Source organism: Protopterus annectens, chromosome 10.part0, assembly GCF_019279795.1.
Source record: "Protopterus annectens isolate FY-2018-M chromosome 10.part0, PAN1.0, whole genome shotgun sequence".
Classification (NCBI taxonomy): Eukaryota; Metazoa; Chordata; order Ceratodontiformes; family Protopteridae; genus Protopterus; species Protopterus annectens.
Window position 1 is genome coordinate 974,755,012 of NC_056744.1, and position 26,798 is coordinate 974,781,809.

At 38.9% G+C, this 26,798-nt stretch overlaps 1 protein-coding gene across 1 annotated transcript in view; it reads left to right on the forward strand.

Annotated features, from left to right (window-relative positions):
* ACBD6 (acyl-CoA binding domain containing 6) overlaps positions 1–26,798 on the forward strand; it is a 1,359,273-nt gene that overhangs the window by 50,163 nt on the left and 1,282,312 nt on the right. The window contains exon 2 of the mRNA XM_044085743.1: positions 1,540–1,604. Within this exon, the coding sequence (XP_043941678.1) occupies positions 1,540–1,604 (65 nt within the window). The remainder of the gene's footprint in view (positions 1–1,539; positions 1,605–26,798) is intronic.

Genomic DNA, 26,798 nt, shown 5'->3' on the forward strand with positions numbered 1-26,798 from the left:
CTGAACTGTTGTATAGATAAAGTTGTGTCACGGTTTAACGAGTTGCCAGCAGGGGGTAGAAGAAGTCATTAAAGTGAATTTTGAATGAATATGCAGTTACCAGTGTTTATTCTTTATGGTAGCTCAGACATCACTGGACTTGACAGATCCTTGCCTATTATTTAAGAATATAAGAAGATGAAATGTACAATCAAGGGAGCCTGAAGTCATCCTTACATTGTAGAGAACACTAGTAAGGCCACAGGCCAAGTACTTTATTCATCTTAAAGGGAACTAGAATAATTATGATGATGCAGACACAGTTAATATATAGTAAAAGGGGTGGAAGAGCTGAGTTATAATGGAGGAGTCAAGAAAATAAATATGTTTTCTTTGGAAGAAGTGGGAGTGAAGACGTATAGGATATGGATGTATAAAATGTTAAGGGAATGTAAGAGAGACTTGTATAAGAAGAAGGGCTAATAAGGACAGAAACAAGGGTTGGAGAGGACATCACTGGAAGATTAGGGTCACATTGATCAGAATATCTCTTCCTCAGAGGAAGGGCAATTGAGCAATTGAATGCATTATTTTTGATTGTGGTGGAATACATTTCAACTGAGGGATTTCAAAATGTGTGGAACAGAGAAAATAGGTTTGGGAGGCAAGGCAGCTGCTAATGAGAGCTGCATTGTATGGATAATTGAGGTGGACATTCCCGTTGTGTTATGTTGGTAGCCATACATTTTAGCAATACTAGAACAAGTGTTATTTGAAAACTATGTAGCATAACAATTCTAATAATATACCATGTAATGTTGATGTCATTAAGTTTTAGACTTCATAATTCAGAGGGTCTTTTACTCTTGATGAAGACCCATTTTAAAATTATTGAGCACCGACTATACATACGTCCATGTAGTCAACTCCTTATGTTTTTAAGTTTCTGGAATTTTGTTTGGACCTAAGATTTGTAGTCATTATAAAATTAAAATTTCTGATAAATTCTGAAGATACTGAACTGCTGTAACCTTTTGAGGGCTCTTCTTACTCTTGGTTACTGCTATGTTAAAGCTGGCATAATAATATAATGCATGTATTAACAAACTGTTTCTGCTAGAACAATTTTACCTTGCATATGCTGTTAGTTGAAATCAGCAAACAGTCTTTTAAACTTGCCTTTATGTCGGACTGTTGCAGTGTGTTGGCAGAGTTTGATTTAGTACTTTTTACCTTTACCCATTTCTTAAGTTTAGTATTCCACTCTAGGGATGAGCCTTAGATAATTTTAATGCATGGCTAAAATAATTAGATGCCCTTAACCACTGAACTGCTGCCATACCATTCTTAGCAATGCAGTAGAGCTTCCTAATGCATAGTCTGTTCTTATATTTTTGAGTGTGTGTGTGTGTGTGTGTGTGTGTGTGTGTGTGTGTGTGTGTGTGTGTGTGTGTGTGTGTGAGTGTGATGTAGCATGCAAAACTGTACAGTCAGATTTATGATAGGCTATTATGTTATTTTAATTTAGTAAAAAGTGACATGTTTTCAATTTTTCCTTAGGCCAAAGTTGGAAAATGCAACACTTCTAAGCCAGGTTTCTTTGATTTTGAAGGCAAGCAGAAGTGGTAAGTACTACAGAATGTAATTTATGTTGACCAAATATGTTGTAAAAAAGCAGCTGAGCACTTCTGCAGAAATATGTTTCATTTTCATTCTTGCGCATCCTTATATATGCAGAAACACTGTGGTATGGTGGTAATGATTTGGATGCTTGTATATTTCTGAATAAGTGATTTCAGGCAGCAGCAAATGAATTTGGAGATAATTATTTAGTTGTGTGGTCTGGAATGTTGTTCTATGGGAGCTATTCAACCAAAACACGTGCACATATCACATTATGTAAAAACTAAATGTGAGTGCATGCATGTGTGTGTGTGTGTGTGTGTGTGTGTGTGTGTGTGTGTGTGTGTGTGTGTGTGTGTGTGTGTGTGTGTGTGTGTGTGTGTGTATGTTTCAGACAGAAATTTATATTTTTGGAGTGGGTGTGGAGTTATTCTTTCTGTGAACATCTGGAAGGAGTTATTCTTTCTGTGCTTACTTGCATCCTAGCAGTCACCCACTTCTGACTTTATACCTCATGCCATATTTGTCTCATTTCTGCATCCTGCCCTGGGCCATCACATATTGAGGCACACATCAGATGCATTTCTTCTTAGGGTGGTGGGCGCTATCTCTCTCTTTCTAGATGGGAACAACCTTCTCAGTTGTGTGGGCTGTATATGCCACAACACTGAGAGTGGGAATTTGTTTGTAGGGCCATCATATTGCAGTCATTTGTTTACTTTTTGTACTTCCTTATCTTCAGATTTGTGCTGGCCGCCTGATATAGCTGCACTTAAGAATGCCTGAGGGTGTTGCTAGGGAGGTGTCTTGGCTTTATAGTGATGTGTGATGTGTACTTCAGTAACTTCACCCATGCTCTTTGATTGACCATGCCATTCTTTTTTCCAGTCTCCGCTGGTAGCAGGCAAACAGCATGATTTCCTTGCATAGCTTCCAAATCATCCCCCCTGTGAGGTGAGCAGGCTTCTGCCTTATTCCTGCCCATCCCACAGCTTCCTGATTTCTTCAGTATCTGGGCATGAAGATTGCACTTGAACTGTAGTTAGGGCTTCATTCTTCAGCGCCATAGAACTGGTAAAACAATAGTTTTTGTTGTAAAGAGAATTGTCATTTTTCTCACTAAACTGGAAACGTATCGGGCGAAACATCACTAGTGAAGACACAGAATGAACATTAGATGTTTGAAGTGAGAATTAAAATAAGGAGCAGTGAAGGGGAAAGGAGAATGAGAAGGAAGTAATGATCAGAGGGTGATGGCATCAAGTACCAGAAACATGGGTAAAGAAATGCGCCATTTAATGATAGAGAGTAGGAGACAAAGACGTTGAGAACAATTTAATGATTGCCTAGATCATAAACAACAGCATATGTCAGTGCCACAAATGGGTATGCTTTTTTAGATATCCAGATAATGCATATTTGTACAGTTTTAGTAGTTGTCATTTTGGGTCCTCTTGTTTTGTCATTTGCTAAGAGCATTGCCAGCTGGCAAAAGTACTTCCTAACACAACACTGATTTTGTGCAGTTGACTTTAAAATGTTTGAAACTGAACCAATTTTTTTTGCCTGCAGTGCCCCTCTGAAGATGAACAGTGATTCTTTTCAGACATATGTGAAATGATTGATCTTATGATTAAAAAAATGTCAACACAGACTGTCATAGGCATTTAAATAAGTGACTTGTTAAGGTAGTTTGAGAAATGGTAAAAGGCAGATGACCCAGGACTGACCAGTTTACGACTTCATGGATTATTCTTGATAGGAGGATAGGGCGTTTTTGAATCCATATTACCATTTTTCTGTTTAGTGGGATAATTGGAGAACCATTAAATCTGTATTATGGAGTTGTTTGAAAAGACAAATGTGTTTTACTGATTGGAGTAATTCTAATGTTAGTAGATTGAGTCAGTCTGAGTATTCTATCCTTTAATGCCGAAAATATGGATTCCCTGAGTGAAAAGACAGCACTGGAAATACTTTACTGTCCTTTACAGAATCTAAGCTGTTAGCTGCAAAGGATATCATGGTTCTTAAATGAGTTTCTTTTGTTTCACTGACATGACCTTCATCAAGTATATCATTTGGTAGAAGTTTTAGATCGACTCTAGGTCTTCGTGGATGGGGTGGGATCTCCTTTTCTCTAAGTTGTAGTGACCTCAAAGTTAATAATCATGGAAAAAGAGTGTGCCGAAGTTTTGGCTGGAAATCCGTTTAAGAGGGACCACAGCTGTTTATGCATTTGTTGATTTTGATTATATAATTTTTATTCAAATTTGGTATTTAATCATCTTTGGGTTAATAAAATGACTTGCATCTATCTGAACTGCTGTCAAATGATAGATTCAGTTATGGTCAAGATGTAAGAATGACACTGACCTATATTTTAGGAAATAATTGGGATAGAAATTGCTTCTCCTACTTTCCTGTTTTATAGAAAGGTACTGCTAGGTAAATAATTTGATGTATTTAAAAAATAAGAAATTCAATTTTGTACAGATTTTTGTTTTAGAGGTCTAGGGTGTAGGTCATTTGTCTAAGTGATGGTCTGTATGAATGTCTGATCTGGAGTACCTCAACTGATCTTTAGAAGTTTTCTTGAAATAAGAAGGTGAATTAATTGTACGTGAGATGGAAGGCGGAGAAAAGGAGGAGGGGGTCAGCAACTTCAGGAAAAAGGTTTTGAATGCTTTTTCAATAATGGGTTTGTCAGATTTAAATGTTTTTATTTAGTTATTATTCCCAATCTAGGAAAGCTGCGGTGGTGCAGTGGTTAGCAATGTTGCCTCACAGCAAGAGGCTCTCCAGTTCAATTCTCGGCTGGAGCACCTTCTGTGCGAAGTCTGCATGTTCTCCCCGTGGTCGAGTGAATTTTAAATACATGCAGGTAGGTGCGTGCATGAGTGGGTATGCCTTCTTTGAAGGTTGAGCACTGGGCTGGCAACTCAACATCGTAAAAATCCACTGCCAATCATAAGCGGACCGGTGATCCACTGTGTTGACTCCTAACTGGGAAAAGCCGAAAGACTTGATGATTATTCTTGATCTAGGATGATGTGTTGATTTTTTATTGCTGTACTTTCTGAAATCCTTGCGGACATTGAAGAATAATACCTACTTTATGTGAAAGAAGACTGTCACTTTTGCACAGAGGTTTAAGGTTAGGTGCTGCTGATGAGTTTCATCATATTGTCCTGGGTTTGGTTCCCTCAGTCTCAAGTTGCAGACTGTCTGATTCTTAGCAAGTCACTTGACTTGGGTGACCCTGAAAGGAGAGGGACTTGTACCTAGTGGGCTTATCCAGTTAACCAATTAATTAAAAATAAAGTGTTTGAGAGTTTTTATCACATTTCACTCATTTCTCAATGTTATATGTAAGTAGAGAAATCAAAGTAAAAATGAGTGAGAAGCAGAGACCTATATTAGAGATGATACAGCGCATGTCGGTGTGTGTGTGTGTGTGTGTGTGTGTGTGTGTGTGTGTGTGTGTGTGTGTGTGTGTGTGTGTGTATATGTATGCATGTATATTTATATAGATATATACACATGTATGTTACTGCACAAATGAAAGTAAACTAAATTAAAACAGATTAATTAAAACTGCATTCCAATAAAACATTCAAAAGAAATATGAAAATAGTAGGACTTTTTATCCAATAATGTTATAAAGACTACTTAAGTCTAACAGATTAGCCCTGAAGTTGCTGATACTGCATAAACTGATATTAAATACAAACAAAATTGGTTATTGTTTTAGAAAATGAAACGGAACTGCTCATAGTACCCACTGTGTTCTGTGGCAACAATAACTTTTAAATGAATTGACTGTATTGTTTAGGAGGCCCAGTTCATTGAACCTAGATAATAATATGGGATGTGAAACTACATCAAATGCTTTGGATATGTCTAGAAATAGTGATGCAACCATTTCATCTTGATTTTGTTTTTCATGAGCATAGCGTAGTGGGAGGTTGGCATAATGGTTAAGGTTGTTGCCTTACAGACACAAGGTGCAGGGTTTGATTCTCACATGGGATAACTGGCTAGGCTTAAAATGGTCCATAAGGGCAGTTAGCCTAGTACTAATCTATGAACCTATGAACCAATGAAAGTTAGTAATGCTGTTTCTGTGCCATGTTGTGGTCTAAATCCACACTGTATTGTGGAAAGTAATTTGTTCTCTGTCATGTAGTTGATCAGCTGTAGGTGAACACATTTTTCATGTATTTTAGGTTGATGGAATGTGATGATTAAAGGTCTGTAATTTATTTTATTTATTTATTTAGTTTGTTTAGTGGAGTAATACACTGCTAACAGTAGACCATTTGAAGTAACAGCCCAGGTGAAGAAATTCATAAAAAAAAAGAAAATGGAACAAATTCACAAACTAGTAATCACAGACAGTAGATAGTCCCATAGACAATTGAAAAATATGTTAATGTTATTAACATAGTAGAAAAACAAATGTGAAATAATTTTAGTAGTAAATATAAGGGGGAAGCAGCAGGTGAGAACAGAGGGTCAAAATGTGTGATGCAATTGAGGAGTGAGTTAGGTTATGTGCCCATTGGAAAAGACATAGTGAAATTTTTGATGGAGTGTCTTTTAAATTAAGCTCTGAATGTAGGGAAAGAGAATACTACTTTTAGGTGTGTGTCTGTGGGAGGAATTCCCAGAGTTCGGGTGCAAGAAAGGAGAAGAAATGGTTGGTACAGTGCAGTTTAGTTTGGGGAATATGAGTGAGGGGAATTATTTATGGAGGTTGCAAGGGATGATTTTATTATGGAGTTTGGTTGCAAGAGGTGAGAAGGCACATGGTTAAAATAATATGAAAAGAAGAGACTCTAGGAGCTGGCAAACCTTAGTTTGCCGGCTGAAGACATTTTAGAGATTTTGTCACATTTATGTGAGGAAATAACATAGGATTGTTTTGGGACTATAGCTTCTTGGAAAGAGTGATTTATAAGTACAGATACTGAGTGTACAATGGCTTCTGTAGCTATTTTAAGTTAGTCTGTTGGAAGGTTTTCTGTTGCAAGAGGGGTGTTTTAGGATTTTGAATACTTTTTTCCTTTTTGTCTATACCTGTGAGGCCATTAACCTTCCCAGATAATATGGAAAGTGTCATCATTATGATAAGAAGTCATTATTCCCTCCTATTATGCATGATAGCTTTCTTAAATGTCTATTTCCAGCATTTGTGATACACGCATCCATTAATGTTTGGTAGGTTGATCCTTTATACAGATTTGCTTATCATCTCCATTTGAATTTATGCCATACTTTACAGGATTTTTTATTTTAATGAAAACCTTGAAACAAAAAATCAAACACACCCCTCAGAATACCCAAATAACCTGTTAACCGAATACAAATATAGAAAACTATTTGCATTTTGAAATAATGAAGTTTAACCCTCCTAATAGGAACAGTTGTCCCAAATTGACAGCTGCAAACACAGGCATTTTGTAACTTAAAGTTCAGGTTAGCCATGCTAAGACGCACGTTACTGCCTGTGCTCCTAATTACACTAATTGGTGTCTGTTTTTTATCTTTATTCTACTCCCAGATCTAAAAAACAACTTGCATGCTTTCAGGAACATTATCTTTTAGCCTTGAAAAAAAAAATAAAACAGTGCTTTTGTATCACCCTATAATCAGCTTGTCTCCATATAAATGGAAGAAAAAAATGTAGCCCTCAGCTGACTACTTTTAAAGACATGCTGAAACAGTTATTGCTGAAGGAAAACTTTTCATTACATTCAGTGTTCTCTTATTTAGTTGTTTCCAATTAAAACCTGTTATTGGATTAAGCCAAGGGTCTTAATCCATGCATACATCTATGGAGAAGTTAGAGTAAACAAACCAGCTCTACATATATTATGATTGGAGTACTTTTTAACTCCATTCCACACCTCATCAACCTAAGATTACAGCCTATTAACTAAAACATGCTTTTGTCTAACATTTTTTCTATGTTTGTATTGTAATGCTTACACTTCTTAATACTAAAAAAGAAAGAAAAGAAAAAACAAGTGTTCGCTTTACTATCTTTATCACATACAAGTGTAACTAAAATTATTTACTATATAGCATGCAATTTATATCATGAAAAGTTTTATAGAAAATACTGTTTAAGATTAAAAATTGGTTTACTTAGTTACATTTTCCTCGTCCCTTCCCCCCCTTAGAATCCTTCTAAACATTAGTGACATGAAGTGAAGAAATGCCTTTCTGTTTCTCAGAAGTTTAACAAATTTAACAAAAGTCCATTCTTTCTACTTTTTCTTGTACAGTCATGTTTCACAGTGTGAAGCCGCGGTGGTACAGTGGTAGCATTGTTGCCTCACAGCAAGAGGTTCTCCTGTTCAATTCATGGCTGGAGTGCCTTCTGTGTGGAGTCTGCATGTCCTCCCTGTGGTCGAGTGGCCTCCGAAAGACATGCGTGAATGGGAGTGCCTTCGCTGAAGGGTTGGGCTTCGGACTGGCAACTCGGCACCATAAAAAAATCTACTGCCAATCATTAGCAGACTGGAGTTCCGCTGTGGTGACCCCTAACCAGGAAAAGCCGAAAAGACAAACAACAAGTCATATTTCACAGTGTTAATTGATGCTTTGTAATCACACATTTATTCATTAATTTCTATATTGCTGTTCTTCTTCTGGTTCATCTCCATCTCTAATTCCCTGTTTAATTATAGGAAGCTCCGAATTCTTCTAGTCAACGCTTGTGCTTTTTTTCTGTCTTTCAAGCATTTTCCTTTGGAACATTAGAAAAGGTATCACTGGAAAAGTTTCTCCATGTGATTTATTTTTGGAAGAATGAGAAGCAGAGTCCCCTTCTGCTTGATAGCTTACTTTTTGTTGGATACATTTTTGTATTTCTTCCTTAGCCTGTTCTGCATTAAAAAATTACTTTAATCCTGCTGGAAAAAATATTCTGAAGACAGCTGTATATAGCAGTTGAATGTTATACCTGCCTCTCGACTTTCCCTGATTGCAGGAATAAATTTGTTTCTCTTCTGCCTGGTGTACAGTGAATAATTATTTTCCACAAATATTTTACCATTTCCAGTGTTTAATACTTTGCCCTTCTGCCACAGGTTTCAAAGGATCAACCCTTTCTGCTGGTAGGATCACATCTTTACAAATACAGGTGGTGGCTGTTTTCTCGTGACCAGGTTTGGAGCATACAAACAATGTCCCTTTTTAATTAACTGGTGAATACCAGACCAGCTGCTTATTTGTGGCTTCATAAAATTAATACAGTCTTTTTCTTCCAGTTTCTCTGGTACAGCAGAAATCTCCCTGCGTGCACTGTCCCCTAATTCTTCATTGTTTTTGAAACATCTCTTCTTGAGCACTCTTATACTCAGCCAGATTTTTCTTAATTTCAGCCTCTGATTTTTTGCAGTTTTATCAGCTCATCTGAATATCTTTGTAACACTTTCTTCATTTTCCAGCCTTTCATTATTTGGGTTGAGATGCTCCCTCATAGTTTCATTTATTTTGATCAGCTCTGAGCATGTTTGACTTATGACTAGCAGTAATCTAGAGGAAAACAATATATTGCACCAAAGCTGGAACTTCAACTGCTTTTTGCTGAATATCTTCAGGATTCTTCCCAGTAAGTGTGTTTTCTTCACCTTTTCTAGTTGATTTTCTTTCAGGCTGACTTAGTTTCTTCTTTTCAGTCATCCAGGCAGTGTACTTACTAGCCACCAGTAACTGAATTTACTAAAAGTGACAGAGTTCCTGGTCCTTGTCTTTCATATTCTTTTTTCCCACTGGGAGAGTGCTCAGCCATCTTGAATAAAATTTTTTATCATGCTGGTAGGAGTTGTAGTAAGTGAGAAGGCAGCAGTGACACTGTCTACATCATTTACTGCTGTATTGAGTGTATTAAGGGTGTCAGTAGCATTTATGTAGAACAAATTAAATCTGCATGCTATGTTATAATTTGTTTCTTCTGTGAAATGGCAAGGTTATGATTTTTTGTCATGTTGAATGTGTTTATTGATTGTTGATCGAAACTGTTCTGGAGCTTTGTTGTGGTTTTCCTGTAGAGTAGTATACTAGTTTTGCTCAGCCTTTAGAATGGTATTCTTAGTTAGGTTTCACAAGTGTTGATACTGTTGACAATTATTTGTTGTTAATTTAAATGCCATATTTTTCATGCTTTATCTCTTTTGTGCATCAAGCCTTTTTATACCTGGTGTTACCTATATTACATGTTTTGGCTAGGCTTGTATAGGCCCTATATTACATGTTTTGGCTAGGCTTGTATAGGCCCTAGGGCCAATAGCCTAGTACCAACCTATGAACCTATGATTTTACTTTTTTCTGTGTTGAGTTGTAAGGGAGCTTAATATGGAGAGGATGTAAAGATAAAAGTATAGAACCAAAATCACTGTCAGTACCCTAGAACTTGCAGTATCTCTGTACCTTGCTGGTAGGTTACTAGCAGTGTCAGTGGCTCAACAAGTAGCCCATTCATCCTTGATGGTGGAAGATAAAAACAAACTGTGAATTCTATTCCCATACAAGGTGCTTGTATTAATTGCCCAATACTGACACTGCAGTGAAGCATGGAGTGGTGGTGGGGGGGAGTATACTGCACTCCAGAGTGTTCCAGCCTTCAGATGACACATTAAACTGAGGTCCCATATGCCTGAGTTGGTGGTAGCTAAGGTGGACACAAAAGATCCCATGGTACAAATTGAGGAACGAGCAAGGGTAGCTTTATTAGACATTTATTTATGCAATCCTTTCACGTCATCTCCAGTAGTACAGAAGGATAAAGCCCTGAGCACACCCCAGGTGATCCAAGACCAGTTGGCAACATAGGCAGTTGACAGAGCTGGCAGAGGAAGATGGGCATGTGCATCCTGGGAGAATGAGTGAAGCTGAGCAGGATTCATTAACAGAAGGAGGAATGACATCACTGTGTTTGTCCTGGAGGAGGAGGAGGACATAGTCTCCACAAACAACCATCTGGTGGTAGCTTTGATTAACAAAGGTACAAGAGCCTTAACTCACAAGGAGAGGGTACTCTGAGTCCCCTAGGGGATGCAGGTAGCTCTTACCTCCCATCCAAGGGATGCTGGCAAGGGTGCAAGCAACCTGCATGGCTGCCTGTATGACTTCCCCCTACAAATGGCTCTTGCTTCTGAATTGTATTGAGCTAGTAACCTAGCATAGTGAAACAAATGGGCAGAGTCTCATTGGGGTGGCTTGATAGCATGCACATAGGCAGAAAGCACCTAGGAAGAAAACTGTACAGTGATTTATTTATCTGTAACATGGAAATTGAACAAATAAACAACAAAGAAAAATTAACATTTCAAGCAATAAGAAAAAAATGTTACTGGTATACATTTATTACATATTTAAACTCATAAATGACTTATTTTACATATTAGAGTAATTAAATATCTCCTGAATTACTTTATCCACGTCACAGAATTTGTTATATAAAATGTCCCCCTAATCTCCTACCACAGATTTTCTAAATAGCCACATGACCAAATCATGAATTTCTTTTTGTGTATCTCTTGAACTTTTCTCGCAATTTGCATAACGGATACACTAGACAATCTCGACATACTGAAATGTCGAATTTCAGTACGTTGAGACTGAATAGTTGAAAGTGCAGTTACGTGAAGCTGCATGTCATATGCGGAAATGTCAAATCTTCTAACGTGGTGTCGCGTTTGTGACGTGTGGTGCAGTTTATGGATTTATCTGTGGTTTCAGGTAAGTGGTGTTTGTTTAAGGGTATTGGGTAGGGATTTTAATGTGTGAGAGTGTGTGTAGTGATGTTTTTTGTGTGTTTGTATGTTCAATGTGACCTTGGAATTAGAATATATAAGGAGGGGGTGTGTGGGGGGCACAGGGGGGCTTGCCCCTGCTTATAGGTAGGGTAGGTGTGTTTGTGTGTTATGTTGTGTTTGTGTGTGTTGTTTTGTTTGCTTTAGTGTAGTTAGTTAGGTATATGAGCGTGTGTATATATGTTGGTGTGTGTGTGTGTGTGTGTGTGTGTGTGTGTGTGTGTGTGTGTGTGTGTGTGTGTGTGGTCACGATTGTGCTTTTTGCAGTTTTGGGTGTTCAGGTATGTGGGGTTTCGACTATTCAGTCTTGAAATACTGAAATTCGACATTTCAGTATTTTGAGATTGTCTAGTGAATCCTGCATAACACATATTTTCAGCAATCTGTTATGCTTCTTCAGATTTTATTTTTTTCCTGCTAAACATACAAAATCTTACTATTCTTTTACACCTTTATACACATAAGTACAAAAAGTTTCTTCTTTCCTTCCAATGAACATTTCTCTTTTTTCATAACTTTATAATTCATCTTATCCTTAACTGTAGTTTTGCTGTTTGCAAAAAAAAAAAAATCCCACCATTGAGCACTTTTTGTTACAATTTCCATTATTTCCTTTAACATTTGTTGTTGCAAATCTGTTAAAATGACCTATCTGTCACATAATCATTTTTCATTATATCCTTCCTTTGTTTGACAGTTTCAACTTCCCACATCAAGTTACCACATGTTTTTCTTCAAAGCCTCATATAAAGAATTTTATCATCTAGTTCCTTCATATGCCTAAGGCTAGCATGCACTATATCTCCATATTTGATTCTAATTATCTTATCAGTAACGTTTTTTCTTTATATAAATCATGTTTACTGTGGTGTGTAAGTACAAAGAAGCATAATACACTACTGGATTGATTAACCCAAACTCACTTTCTTCTTTCATTTTATACATTTTACCTTATATTATAGGATTTAGCATACTATCCCACAGCATGGAGAAAAAGATTCTGCTTTTGTAGCTGTGCCTAGTTTCTCTGGTAGTTCACCCCCCTCCTTGGTCATATGTGAAGCTGTGCCTAACAACACTGAATTTAACAAATAGTACTCCCCCCCCCACCTTGGTCATATATGAAGCTGTGCCTAACAACACTGAATTTAACAAATAGTACCCCCCCCCTTGATCATATATGAAGCTGTGCCTAACAACACTGACTTTAACAAATAGTATTTCTCCCCCCCCCTGTCATATATGAAGCTGTGCCTAAACCACACTGAATTTAACAAATAGTACCCCCCCCCCGGTCATATATGAAGCTGTGCCTAACAACACTGAATTTAACAAACAGTCCTTCTTCAGATCTATGTCAATGTCCATATATTTTTTCCAAACACCAGATACATTTTCCATGTTTTAGGCAGACTTTCCCATTCACAACCCTTTTCATCCGTTTCCAAATTTTACTCCTAAAACTTTGATTTAGGAGTGAAATTATTGCCTATCCTGTGCTGTTCCCCAGAATTTTTACATTTATCTAATTGTAACTGCAGCTGTACAGATATTAGCTGCAAGTGTATTCTGTATTGTTTCCATTGTGTGAGTAACACATTTTACATCCTTTATAGGCACAATTATATAATTTATGTCATCTTCTTAAGAAAAACTGGTAACCCAAGTCCTTTTTCTGTTTTCCCTATTGCCTGTGTTCAGCTGCCTGCTTCATACTACTTATTACTGAGTTAATTAGGAGTCCGAATAATAAGGGACTTAAGGGGGCACCCTGTCTCACCCCATTATGTAACACCACTTCCTTACTTCTCCACCTATAAACCCACAGTACAATTCTTCTTTTGGATGAATAAACTGTCTTAATTTACTTCCAAAATTATATTCTTTAAATATCTCCCATAAACTGTTGTGACAAATGTCTTAGGGCTTCATAATCTCACAGCTTGCAAATCTTAAATTTTCCCATAAATAATGCCGCCAACTACTTTTTTATTGATATGAATAATTGTTATACTTTCCATTTTTGATACTTATAGACTTTTTCTTTTATTAAACTATTCACAACATTTCTAATTTTATGTTTAATATTCATATTTTTGATCAGTATTATTTGGAAAATGGTGTCAATGTTTTGATATTTGTTTTAACCTCCTTTTTCCTTAAAAATGTTATGTAGCCATATTGCTTATATATCTATCTAAGAAGAATTGGAAAAGGTTTTAATCTGTTGGAGCTGCCACTGACCTGTGACTACTGCTGCTGTGAGACTAAGTTTCCCACATATCCACAGATGCTTTCTCTGTTGTACTGTTAAACTCAGTGGCACTTGAGTGGCCTGTCCTTTCTATATATTTGACTTTAGAAGCTCTTTCCATTCTCATCCTATCTGCTTATATTAGTGAAGACTAGAAGTTCAGAGTAGGAAAAATCTCCCTGTAGACTTGGTAAAACATCAGTTACTTTAACTTTCATATATTTCCACTTTTGAGTGTACACTACAATACCTAGAATACTAATTTATTTTCTTCCATCTTACTCTTAAAACCATAAACATCTGGGCAAGACTACCAGTCACTGGTAGCCTACAAACTGCTTCTCATGAATAAGCTTGAGATTAGTACTTCTGCTTTGCTCCTGGTGAGAGAAAGAGCACTTTGAAAACTACCTCTTATGAGCTATTTTAGGATTAGTTTTACTCTTTTGCTGTTCATGAGGGAAGAAGTAGAGGGGTGTTGATTCCTGATCATGTTTGCTTGGGCAGTGTGTGTGTGGGATTTCTGTGACTGGTTTGGTTTTAGACCATTATGTAGCTTAGTTGTCCTACACTGAGCTGCAGTATGTGCTATCCAGGGCATATATCTGGAGAAGACTGCAATATGTCTACAGCGCCGTACAACATTTGGGATGAGACTGCTTATCAGTAAAGAGCCTGTCCCCTGCTTGGGATTAGTCCTAATCCTTTGCTTCTGCTAAGGCAAGGAGAAAAGGGACAGTGATTCCAAGCTGAGTGTAGCTGTGGTAAGACCAGCACTAGTAGTAGCCAGGTAGTAGCTAGCAAGAGAATCACCACTATCATTCTTGGTGAACCAGATTCTGTCTTTTCACCAAGTACTGTGAGATTAACCACAATCTAACCTAACTTCAGAGAATCATTCTAAGTACTTCATTTATAAATCTTCAGAGTCTTCTATAATAGTCTTCCTCCATCTCCTAAGTACTACGGCCAGCCCTTGTCCTTCACTATCTAGTTACATGGTTCATCATCTGCTGTCACCCATATGGCTGGTCTGATTGAATTAGGAGTTCTAAGTCAGTGTGTAACTTCCTTATATTTAAGAAACACGAAGGCAAACATCTCTCACTAGCTCAGTGTCAGCAAGCATCATACATCTACAACACCACATCAGTTACAACACACCACTAAGCCTATAACGTATGCTGAGGCTGTAAAGAAAACAACTGTCAAACCTTCCAAGAATACACTCTAAAAGATTTCGGCATTCAGTACACCAAGCAATACTTATTTCTCTACTCCCACATACTGTAACTCCACACAGATCACTCAAGAGTTACCAAGAAAGCAGGCCTAAGCCTGTGTGGCTTACTAAGTCTGCTGACATCTGGGTAAATGTCTTAGTCATAGATGACTTTATAGTTAGGCATGCAGACTCCACACTCGGCAGAGTGGACAAGAACAGGGTGACTGTAAGTTGCTTGTCCAGTGCCAGAATCTGTGATGTCAAAAGGGCCCTAAGGTCACTTAAACCAGACAAGTAGCAAGTATGACCTAGTATTGGCTCATGGGGGAGTTAATGACTTGAGATACTGCACCCATAGAGACATGATTGAACTTGCTATGCATGTGTTAGAGGCAGAAGGGAACAGTGGACTTGAATAGTATCTTACTTTCACCAAGAATGTTGCCTAGAAACCAAGACAAGATAATTGGTTTAAACAATTGGCTAAGTAGTTGGAGTCATTATAAATGGATACAGTATGTGTCTGCCTGGGATGAGAGGGTAGATAGGTCCTCCTGTTTCACTAGGATGGGCTTACACTTCTCATACCAGGGCTTCTGCAAACTGGCTAAAGTACTTACCCCCCTAAAGTGCCCTTTTTAAGCAGTTTCTATCTACTGGCGATTCCTACGTAGTAAATTTGGACACCATCATGGTAGCACTATTCAGTGCTGGGAGTCTAAACAGAAAGAAGTTAGAACTTGAGGCCCTCCTGCAACTGAAACATATTCATATTTGCATAGAAACTGAGACATGGTTTGAGAGCAATGACAGCTCTCCCTCTATACCAGGATTTAGCAACTATTATGCCTTCTGGTCCTCAGGTTTAGCAACTGTCATGTCTTCTGGTCCTTGGGTTATTGAGAGGGGTTATCTGTATTTCTTAGAAGTACTATCACCTCATGTCAGCTTACTCGCAGCCCAATTTTGGAGCTCCCAGAGATCCAACTCACCCTTAATAAATCCATATTACTTCATTGCTCACCATAGATTCTTATCAATTTCCCCCAAAGCTCATAGGAGTAGTATTAATACCAGTGAGAGGTTAAATATCAAACCAGATACTTTCTTGCTAGGGGACTTCAGTTACACAAGCATTGACTCACACATTTACACCTTTAAAAATGGACATGCTCAGTGCTTCCCAGACTTTGTTAATACCATTGCACTTGTGAAAATTGTAAAACTACCCACCTGAGGCTCTAATATCCTTGCCCCAGTACTTACCAACCTATCCTTCACCTGCAATCCACTATGTATCTCCTCATCCCCAGTTAAATCTGACCACAAATCCGTTAGCATTTTTGTGAAGTTTAATGGTATCACCACACCATGAAATTAAACCATCTATAAGAACTTTCCCAGAACAAACCATGGGTCTTCCCTGAAAAGAGGTCACTAGCCTAGTGGGTCTAACCTGGTCAACAAAGAATGGGTAAGTAGATAAATAAATAAAAACGACTTCAGCTTGTAGAAGACATAGACAAAGTTCCCAACAATCCCCTGCAAAAGGACCCAACAGAGAGGGTTGCCACATTCCTCTCCAATGTTTACCAGCATCCGAATAGCTGCATACAATAATCTGTACCCATCTGCCCTAAATGTAATGGTAAATTCAGAAATAATCCTCTCTGATTTCATTTCTATATTAAGTTGTATAACAAATAATAATAATGAAAAGTTGTATGAATTTAAGATACCAAAGGAAACTACAAATCTTTCTTCCTTTATGCCAGGAAATACTTACAACAATGCACTGAGCTCATCCATAGTAATGTCACACTACCCAGTATATTAGTAGACAAATTTAGTGCTATCTTTATTCCATTTACCCACATTGTTGCGCCCACTATCCATTAACCTTGAAACAAGTGTTAGAATCTCTGTCAAAGACTAGAAGCAATGTTTCTTTGGGACCAAATATAATATTAGGCTGCATTTTCATCAGCATCCAGTATGCTCTCTGTGAACCTGTACTTAAACTATTCAACCTTAGCCTGTTCATAGGGTTTGTCCTTGATGCCTGGAAAGCAACCACTGTGAATACTCTACACAAAGGTGGCCTGTCCACAAACTCAGGTAATTAAAGGCCCATCAGCCTTAGCAGTCTTTTATGCAAAACCATGGACTGTATTATATCAGAACTTATTTATGCAGACATACGCAACTTAACTTATCTAGACCCCACTCAGTTTGGTTTTGCAAAGGGCGGGTGCTGTGGACAGTAGCCACTATGTACATACTGCTTAGCTTGACCTTGCAAAGGCTTTTAACACTATCCCCATGCTGCAGTTATTGAATAGTTGGGTAAACTTAATGTAAACCCCTATGTTGTCCACTGGATTGTAAACGGGCTAACAGATGCCAAGTAATGACAGCTGCTGGTACCCTCTGAATGTAAAACTATAACAACTGGGTATTGCAGGGATCAGTGCTGGGTCCTCTCCTATTTGGCATTTATTTTGTAGACATCCAAGCCAATATCCCTGAAGTGTGTTTGACTAAGTTTGGTGATGGCTGTGATTTGCTCATCCACTGATAATTAAACTGCTCTCAAAAAGGCTAGAAGATACACATAACTGATGTAATAAAAATTATCTTGACTTCATAGGTTTATACTAGGCTATCTGCCCCAAGGCATTTATAAGCCTAGCCCGAATTTTTGTGGCTTACGCCACCCCTTATATGAAAAAATACTGTACCCATTAGTTTGTTGTGCCTCTGTCCAGCAGTGACACAGAGATGATTCCCGGGGTAAACCTACGATCTCCCATCCACAGGTCAAGATTTCTCTTGAACAGAGCCAGCGAGGTGCTCTGCCTCACATGGACCGGGACTCTATTCCACAGCATAGGGAGTCTCTGAGTGATAAATCTATCCCTCCAGCACGTCCTATTTATATCCGTGCTAAGGTTTAAGTCGCTTGCTCTAGTGGTTTTGGTGGATTTGGATTTTTGAGGTGGAGCATGTCCATTAATTCCGGGTTGGACATGGCCTTGTATGTCAGGCACATGTCACCTCTGAGCAGACGGTATGCGACTGAATAGAGCTGGAGTTTCTTCAATCTGGCAGCATATGACAGATTTTGGAGTCCCTTTATCCTTTTGGTGAGAAACTTTTGGGGTCTCTCCAATTGCTGCAGATGTCGGGCGAGATACATCCCGAATGGGGCATTGTACTCGATCATTGGTCTGATAAGTGAAGAGTACAGGGGAACAATGACCTCACTAGATCTGGATGTGAATCCCTTCATGATCAGGTGGGCAATGTAGAAGGTCTTTCTAACCACTTTAGCAACGTGAGTGTCAAAGAAAGGCCACTGTCAACCTGGGTCCCCAGGTCCCTGATAACCTCTTCTGTGCTTAGTGGATTGCCACCTATATGGTAGCTTGGGGTTACCTTGTTTTTCCCGAAGGGTATGACTATACATTTTTGGCATTTAACTTCAGGCCATGGCTCTGGCACCAGCTATCTGTTTCCGTGAGTCCCTTCTGAAGGATATCCGTGTCCGATGCACTTTCCACTATGGCGCCCAGTTTGCAGTCGTCTGCAAACTTTGTCAGCCAAAGACCTCCCATGTTGGCCTGTACTTCTGAGAAGTAGATGCCGAACAATAGGGGCCAAGGACCGAGCCCTGTGGGACACCACTTGTGACCGGCTTGGAGTCTGACATAGCGCCAGCAACTCTAACCCTGTGGGTTCTGTCCTTAAGCCAGTTTGCAACCCATCTTGTGACATATGGGTTTACATTTAAGCTGGTAAGTTTTTTACAATACCCGAGTGGGGTATTGTGTCGAAAGCCTTTGCAAGGTCAAGGTAGGCTGTATGGACTGCCTTTCCCTCATCAATGGCCTTGGTGACTGTTTCAAGAAGTCGACCAAGTTCAAAAGGCATGATCTTCCCTTGACGAAGCCAAACTGGGTCGGGTCCAATGTCTGCAAGTCCCCTATATCTTTGTTTATGAGCTCCATTATGATCCTCTCCATAGCTTTGCAGACTAGACTTGTTAAGCTTATGGGGCAGTAATTACCAGGGTCCGTAGAGGCACCACCTTTGTGGAGTGGGACCACAGTTGCCGTCACGCCACTCCTTGGGCACGTATCCTGTGGTAAGGCTGAGATTAAACAGCTGCCTTATGTGCGGGTTTAATTCCTCATTTAGCTCGTGTAGCACACAGCCGGGGACACCATCCGGTCCCATTGATGCTGTGTTTTTAGCTTTAGAGAGAGCAGCTTTCACCTGCGCATTTGAGATGTCTGGGAGGCTACACTCCGCTGGGATAGTTATCTCTCCTTTAGGGGAGAGGGGTGAAGTTTGCACTGAACCTGTCTGCCAGTATGTTGGCAATGTCTGTGGGTTCAGTGATTTTTGTATCATTTTGGACTAATTCTGAGCATATCTGGGAGTTTCCACCCAGGTTCCTAACATAGCTGAAAAAGGCCTTATGATTGTCCTTTGAATCCATGGCAATTTTTCTCTCAAAATTGGCCTTAGTTGATTTTATGAGTGCTCGTATTTTTTACTAATAATGATCAGGGGTGACTTCCCTTTTATGGATTTTGTTCTATCATGTAATAGCTTTCTCCTCTTATTGTAAAGTTTGTTAATGGCTGGGGTCCACCAGACTGGACGTTTGCCCTTTGTGGAAAGAGTCTTGGTTTTATTTGGGATTGCCTGATCCATGCAGTCCTGGAGGTGTTCATAGAAGGCATTTGTAAGGGCTTCCGCAGCTTGGGTTGTGGTTTCCACTGTCTCAGGGGCCTTGAAGGATACCACACCAGTCTTGAGTAGTGTGAAGTTTGCTTTAGAGAAGTTCTTCACTGTGGTCTTTTTGTTTGGGGTGGGGCGGGATGTGGATTTCCAGTGAGATTAGTTTATGATCAGATCTCACCAATGAGGGATATACTTCCGTGTGGAGCATTTTGTCCCCATGTTTGTGATAATGAGATCTAGTATATTTTCTCCTCTCGTGGGAACAGTGACTAGCTGTTCCATGGCATTTGAATTTATGAACTCCAGGAACCGTTGGGCTAGAAAGTTAGGGCTTGAGTAATGTTCCCAGTCTATATTCGGGTAGTTGAAGTCACCCAATATGATGGTGTTTGGAGATACATTTATACCCTCCAGTGTCTTCAGGAAGGCTGTGTGGTGTTCCTGAGTTTGAGAGGGTGGCCTGTAGCATGCTACAATTTGTAGAGCAGTTTTGCCTATGGTTAGTTGCACCTGGATGGTTTCCGAATCTTGATGCGTTGCCACCAACCTGGAGGTGTGGGTATCCTTTATGAATATGGATACACCCTCCTTTTGTGGTGTGGTCCGGGTTTTGGGGCCGGAATGCATGATATGAGGTAAAACCTAATAGTGCCGGGTGCTCTCAGGAGCCTTGAACCAGGTTTCAGTTACAGCACAGACATCGATGTTCTCCATACTGAGAAGGGCCTCGAGTGCGTGCATTTTGAGATTTAGACTTCTGGCATTGAGCAGCATTACCCTCAGTTTCTTCCCATTTTTGTTTTCTAGGGTGGTAGGTTTAGAATTTGAGCCTTGCCTAAAAAGGCACTATAGGGGTGGCAAGAGCCTTAGCCAATATCCGGAATCCCAGGGTGACAGGTGCAAGCCGTCCCTTATAAGCAGCGTGGCTTGTCAAGCATGTCATCCCAGGCAGACAGACACTGGATCCCCTTTGAATGACACCAGACATTAAGCCAATTGTTAAAGCTGATCATCTTGTCTCTATATTGTGGCATCATTCTTGGTGAAGGAAGGATACTGCTCAGGGTTAGGGTCATACCTGCCTGGGCTACATAATCAGAGAGCTCCTCTATGTCTCTTTTCATGTAGTCCAGGGAGGTACGTCTCAGGTCGTTCACACCAGCATGGACAATGACTGTGTCATATTTGTACTTGCCGTGGAGTGACCCGAGTGCTTGTGTTATGTGGCGGATTCTAGCGCCCGATAGGCAGCTTACTGTGACCCTCTCCTTGTTCAGCCTGGTGAGTGGGACGTCAGTGTGTCTGACTATGGAGTCACCTATGACAAGTATGTTTGGTGTTGTATTTGGCTTTAAGGGCTGTGACTGCTTTGCACACTGCTTTTGTGGTTTATGTGTTGCTTGTGGGGTGTCTTGAGGTAGCAGTTGTTTGGGTGTCTGCTTTGGAGGCCTCTGCTGTTTAGGTAAATTTTTACTCAGAGCCTCCGAGTATGTCTTTGTGTGTTTATGTGTTTGATTCAGTGGTGTGGTAGCATTATGTGAGGCTGGTTTTGTGGTGTGTGTAGTTGCCTTCTCCTCCTGTCTGGTCTTGCCAGTCCTGAGTTGAGAGAGCTCAGCCTCCAGTTTGGCTAAATAGCTGCATCTCTCGCAAGTATTTGTGTTATGTGGGAGGAGGAGAGGGTTGTCTGTGTACATGAGGCAGTTATAACATTGCCTCAAGATTCCCAGATTCACCAGCTGGACCGGAGAGGAGATTGACAACTGACCTTTGGACATGCTAGAATAATATTGGGAATTCCTTAATAATTGAAAACAAGGGCCAGTGGGGAGTGAGGGTGTAGTGCTTTTAATTTTTAGTGCTGACTTATATAATTGCTTTAGTGAGCAAGTGCCAGGTAACTTGAGTGCAATGTGTTACAAGTAACTAAATGCAAAACGACAAACAGTAACTTTCTTTCAAGTGAAACAAGGAAATAAGTACAGTAAGCAATGCAGATATCACTAGTGATCCACAGAAGCGCTGAGAAGCCGCGTATTAGGTGGAATTAGCTTCCAGGGAAATAACAAGCAAACAAACAACAAGCATATAAACAAAGCTAGATTCAGCAGGCCTGGATCTAGTCTATGCTAGAGCAAACAAGGTGTACCAATTTCAGTAAGATACAGTTCAAATATTCAGGCACTATAAACCTTTAACCAGAAATTCCCAGCTCAGAAGGGCAGAGTCCAGCCTCTTCTCCCACAAGAGTGCAGACCACGAACCTTCTTAATGTAAAATAACTGGCCTGAAGCCCAAGTGCCTAAACCAGAACTAATACACTTGGACACTGGGCTCTCAATCAGCAGTTCCCAACTTAGAAGGATGAAAGCTACCTGTCCTGCCACCACAGTGCTTGCCACAAACCTTCCTAATGTAAAACAACTGGTCTGAAGCCCAAGTGCTTAATCCAAAAGGCTTAGAATGATAGCTACACTTTAATCAAGTTACAACCAAGCAGTAATAAATACAATTGAATACTTTAGAGAATGTCTGGATTAGTGCTCAAGTTACACAAACAACGCTAGATCCAGCAGGCTCGAATCCAGTCTATGCCACAGCAAACAAGGCGCACCAACTTCAGTAAGAAGCAGTTCAGATATGCATGCACTATAAGCCTTTAACCAGAAATTCCCAGCTCAGAAGGGCAGAGTCCAGCCTCTCCTCCCACAAGAGTGCAGACCACGAACCCTCTTAATGTAAAATAACTGGCCTGAAAGCCCAAGTGCTTAAACCAGAATTAATACACTTTTAGAATAACAGACACTGAGCCCTCAATCAGCAGTTCCCAACCTAGAAGGATGTAAGCTACCTGTTCTGCCACAACAGTGCAGACCACAAACCCTCTCAGTGCAAAACAACTGGTCCGAAGCCCAAGTGTTTAAACCAAAAGGCTTAGAATGAGTTACACCAAGCAGTAATAAATACAATTGAGTATTTTTAAGATGATGCAAAAGTAAAATGAAGTAGGTAGAAACACAAGTACAGTAAAAGCAGATGAAATTTTTTTTTTTTTTATCTGAACAAGTGCTGAGATCAAAGAAACAGATTTGAGAGCTGAAACTAGAAAACTGGCTAGTTATAAGGAAAAAAAACAAGCTAGAAGGCTTCCCTCAAACACAGAAGGGCTTGGGGGCTCAGAAGCCTACAAATAGTCTATACCACTTAACAGGAAAGGCAGGAAATGAGCTTAATTTTTTTTTGTCAGTTTCCCAGATGCTCTCTTTGTACACAGTAGGAGTGCCTGAAATCAGAATATGATCTCACTGCACTCAGTTGAGTGAGCAAATGAGATGAGCCCAGAGGCAGGCTGAGGGGCGGGCAGTTTCAAGGCCACTAAGATTAACACCAAGACAAAACCAGGGAGGGTGGGTGGGAATAACTGAAGAGCAGAAAAACTGCCAGCTCAGTTAAAATTCCTTCAACACAGTTTAAATCAAATTAAATACTGTATTTTTTTTTTTTAAAGTGCAGATAAAGGTACTTAAATTCTCTTATACGTCCAGTTGAATATAACCAAGTTGTTAGCCGGCCAAAGCTGAGGTATTTAAGCAGAAAATAATTTCACAATGCACCACTTAACTAGGCAAGGACAGGAAATCAAAGAATGTGGCTACCCCCACACCTGTAATTACTAGCAAATAACAAAATTCAGCAAACACTAGCTTCTGTTCAAGTTACTAAAGAGCAGAAGAGCAGAAAAACTGCCAGCTCAGTTAAAATTCCTTCAACACAGTTTAAATCAAATTAAATACTGTATTTTTTTTTTTAAAGTGCAGATAAAGGTACTTAAATTCTCTTATACGTCCAGTTGAATATAACCAAGTTGTTAGCCGGCCAAAGCTGAGGTATTTAAGCAGAAAATAATTTCACAATGCACCACTTAACTAGGCAAGGACAGGAAATCAAAGAATGTGGCTACCAGCCACACCTGTAATTACTAGCAAATAACAAAATTCAGCAAACACTAGCTTCTGTTCAAGTTACTAAAGAGCAGAAGAGCAGAAAAACTGCCAGCTCAGTTAAAATTCCTTCAACACAGTTTAAATCAAATTAAATACTGTATTTTTTTTTTTAAAGTGCAGATAAAGGTACTTAAATTCTCTTATACGTCCAGTTGAATATAACCAAGTTGTTAGCCGGCCAAAGCTGAGGTATTTAAGCAGAAAATAATTTCACAATGCACCACTTAACTAGGCAAGGACAGGAAATCAAAGAATGTGGCTACCCCCACACCTGTAATTACTAGCAAATAACAAAATTCAGCAAACACTAGCTTCTGTTCAAGTTACTAAAGAGCAGAAGAGCAGAAAAACTGCCAGCTCAGTTAAAATTCCTTCAACACAGTTTAAATCAAATTAAATACTGTATTTTTTTTTTTTAAAGTGCAGATAAAGGTACTTAAATTCTCTTATACGTCCAGTTGAATATAACCAAGTTGTTAGCCGGCCAAAGCTGAGGTATTTAAGCAGAAAATAATTTCACAATGCACCACTTAACTAGGCAAGGACAGGAAATCAAAGAATGTGGCTACCCCCACACCTGTAATTACTAGCAAATAACAAAATTCAGCAAACACTAGCTTCTGTTCAAGTTACTAAAGAGCAGAAGAGCAGAAAAACTGCCAGCTCAGTTAAAATTCCTTCAACACAGTTTAAATCAAATTAAATACTGTATTTTTTTTTTTTAAAGTGCAGATAAAGGTACTTAAATTCTCTTATACGTCCAGTTGAATATAACCAAGTTGTTAGCCGGCCAAAGCTGAGGTATTTAAGCAGAAAATAATTTCACAATGCACCACTTAACTAGGCAAGGACAGGAAATCAAAGAATGTGGCTACCCCCACACCTGTAATTACTAGCAAATAACAAAATTCAGCAAACACTAGCTTCTGTTCAAGTTACTAAAGAGCAGAAGAGCAGAAAAACTGCCAGCTCAGTTAAAATTCCTTCAACACAGTTTAAATCAAATTAAATACTGTATTTTTTTTTTAAAGTGCAGATAAAGGTACTTAAATTCTCTTATACGTCCAGTTGAATATAACCAAGTTGTTAGCCGGCCAAAGCTGAGGTATTTAAGCAGAAAATAATTTCACAATGCACCACTTAACTAGGCAAGGACAGGAAATCAAAGAATGTGGCTACCCCACACCTGTAATTACTAGCAAATAACAAAATTCAGCAAACACTAGCTTCTGTTCAAGTTACTAAAGAGCAGAAGAGCAGAAAAACTGCCAGCTCAGTTAAAATTCCTTCAACACAGTTTAAATCAAATTAAATACTGTATTTTTTTTTTAAAGTGCAGATAAAGGTACTTAAATTCTCTTATACGTCCAGTTGAATATAACCAAGTTGTTAGCCGGCCAAAGCTGAGGTATTTAAGCAGAAAATAATTTCACAATGCACCACTTAACTAGGCAAGGACAGGAAATCAAAGAATGTGGCTACCCCCACACCTGTAATTACTAGCAAATAACAAAATTCAGCAAACACTAGCTTCTGTTCAAGTTACTAAAGAGCAGAAGAGCAGAAAAACTGCCAGCTCAGTTAAAATTCCTTCAACACAGTTTAAATCAAATTAAATACTGTATTTTTTTTTTTAAAAGTGCAGATAAAGGTACTTAAATTCTCTTATACGTCCAGTTGAATATAACCAAGTTGTTAGCCGGCCAAAGCTGAGGTATTTAAGCAGAAAATAATTTCACAATGCACCACTTAACTAGGCAAGGACAGGAAATCAAAGAATGTGGCTACCCCACACCTGTAATTACTAGCAAATAACAAAATTCAGCAAACACTAGCTTCTGTTCAAGTTACTAAAGAGCAGAAGAGCAGAAAAACTGCCAGCTCAGTTAAAATTCCTTCAACACAGTTTAAATCAAATTAAATACTGTATTTTTTTTTTAAAGTGCAGATAAAGGTACTTAAATTCTCTTATACGTCCAGTTGAATATAACCAAGTTGTTAGCCGGCCAAAGCTGAGGTATTTAAGCAGAAAATAATTTCACAATGCACCACTTAACTAGGCAAGGACAGGAAATCAAAGAATGTGGCTACCCCACACCTGTAATTACTAGCAAATAACAAAATTCAGCAAACACTAGCTTCTGTTCAAGTTACTAAAGAGCAGAAGAGCAGAAAAACTGCCAGCTCAGTTAAAATTCCTTCAACACAGTTTAAATCAAATTAAATACTGTATTTTTTTTTTTAAAAGTGCAGATAAAGGTACTTAAATTCTCTTATACGTCCAGTTGAATATAACCAAGTTGTTAGCCGGCCAAAGCTGAGGTATTTAAGCAGAAAATAATTTCACAATGCACCACTTAACTAGGCAAGGACAGGAAATCAAAGAATGTGGCTACCCCACACCTGTAATTACTAGCAAATAACAAAATTCAGCAAACACTAGCTTCTGTTCAAGTTACTAAAGAGCAGAAGAGCAGAAAAACTGCCAGCTCAGTTAAAATTCCTTCAACACAGTTTAAATCAAATTAAATACTGTATTTTTTTTTTTTTAAAGTGCAGATAAAGGTACTTAAATTCTCTTATACGTCCAGTTGAATATAACCAAGTTGTTAGCCGGCCAAAGCTGAGGTATTTAAGCAGAAAATAATTTCACAATGCACCACTTAACTAGGCAAGGACAGGAAATCAAAGAATGTGGCTACCCCCACACCTGTAATTACTAGCAAATAACAAAATTCAGCAAACACTAGCTTCTGTTCAAGTTACTAAAGAGCAGAAGAGCAGAAAAACTGCCAGCTCAGTTAAAATTCCTTCAACACAGTTTAAATCAAATTAAATACTGTATTTTTTTTTTTTAAAGTGCAGATAAAGGTACTTAAATTCTCTTATACGTCCAGTTGAATATAACCAAGTTGTTAGCCGGCCAAAGCTGAGGTATTTAAGCAGAAAATAATTTCACAATGCACCACTTAACTAGGCAAGGACAGGAAATCAAAGAATGTGGCTACCCCCACACCTGTAATTACTAGCAAATAACAAAATTCAGCAAACACTAGCTTCTGTTCAAGTTACTAAAGAGCAGAAGAGCAGAAAAACTGCCAGCTCAGTTAAAATTCCTTCAACACAGTTTAAATCAA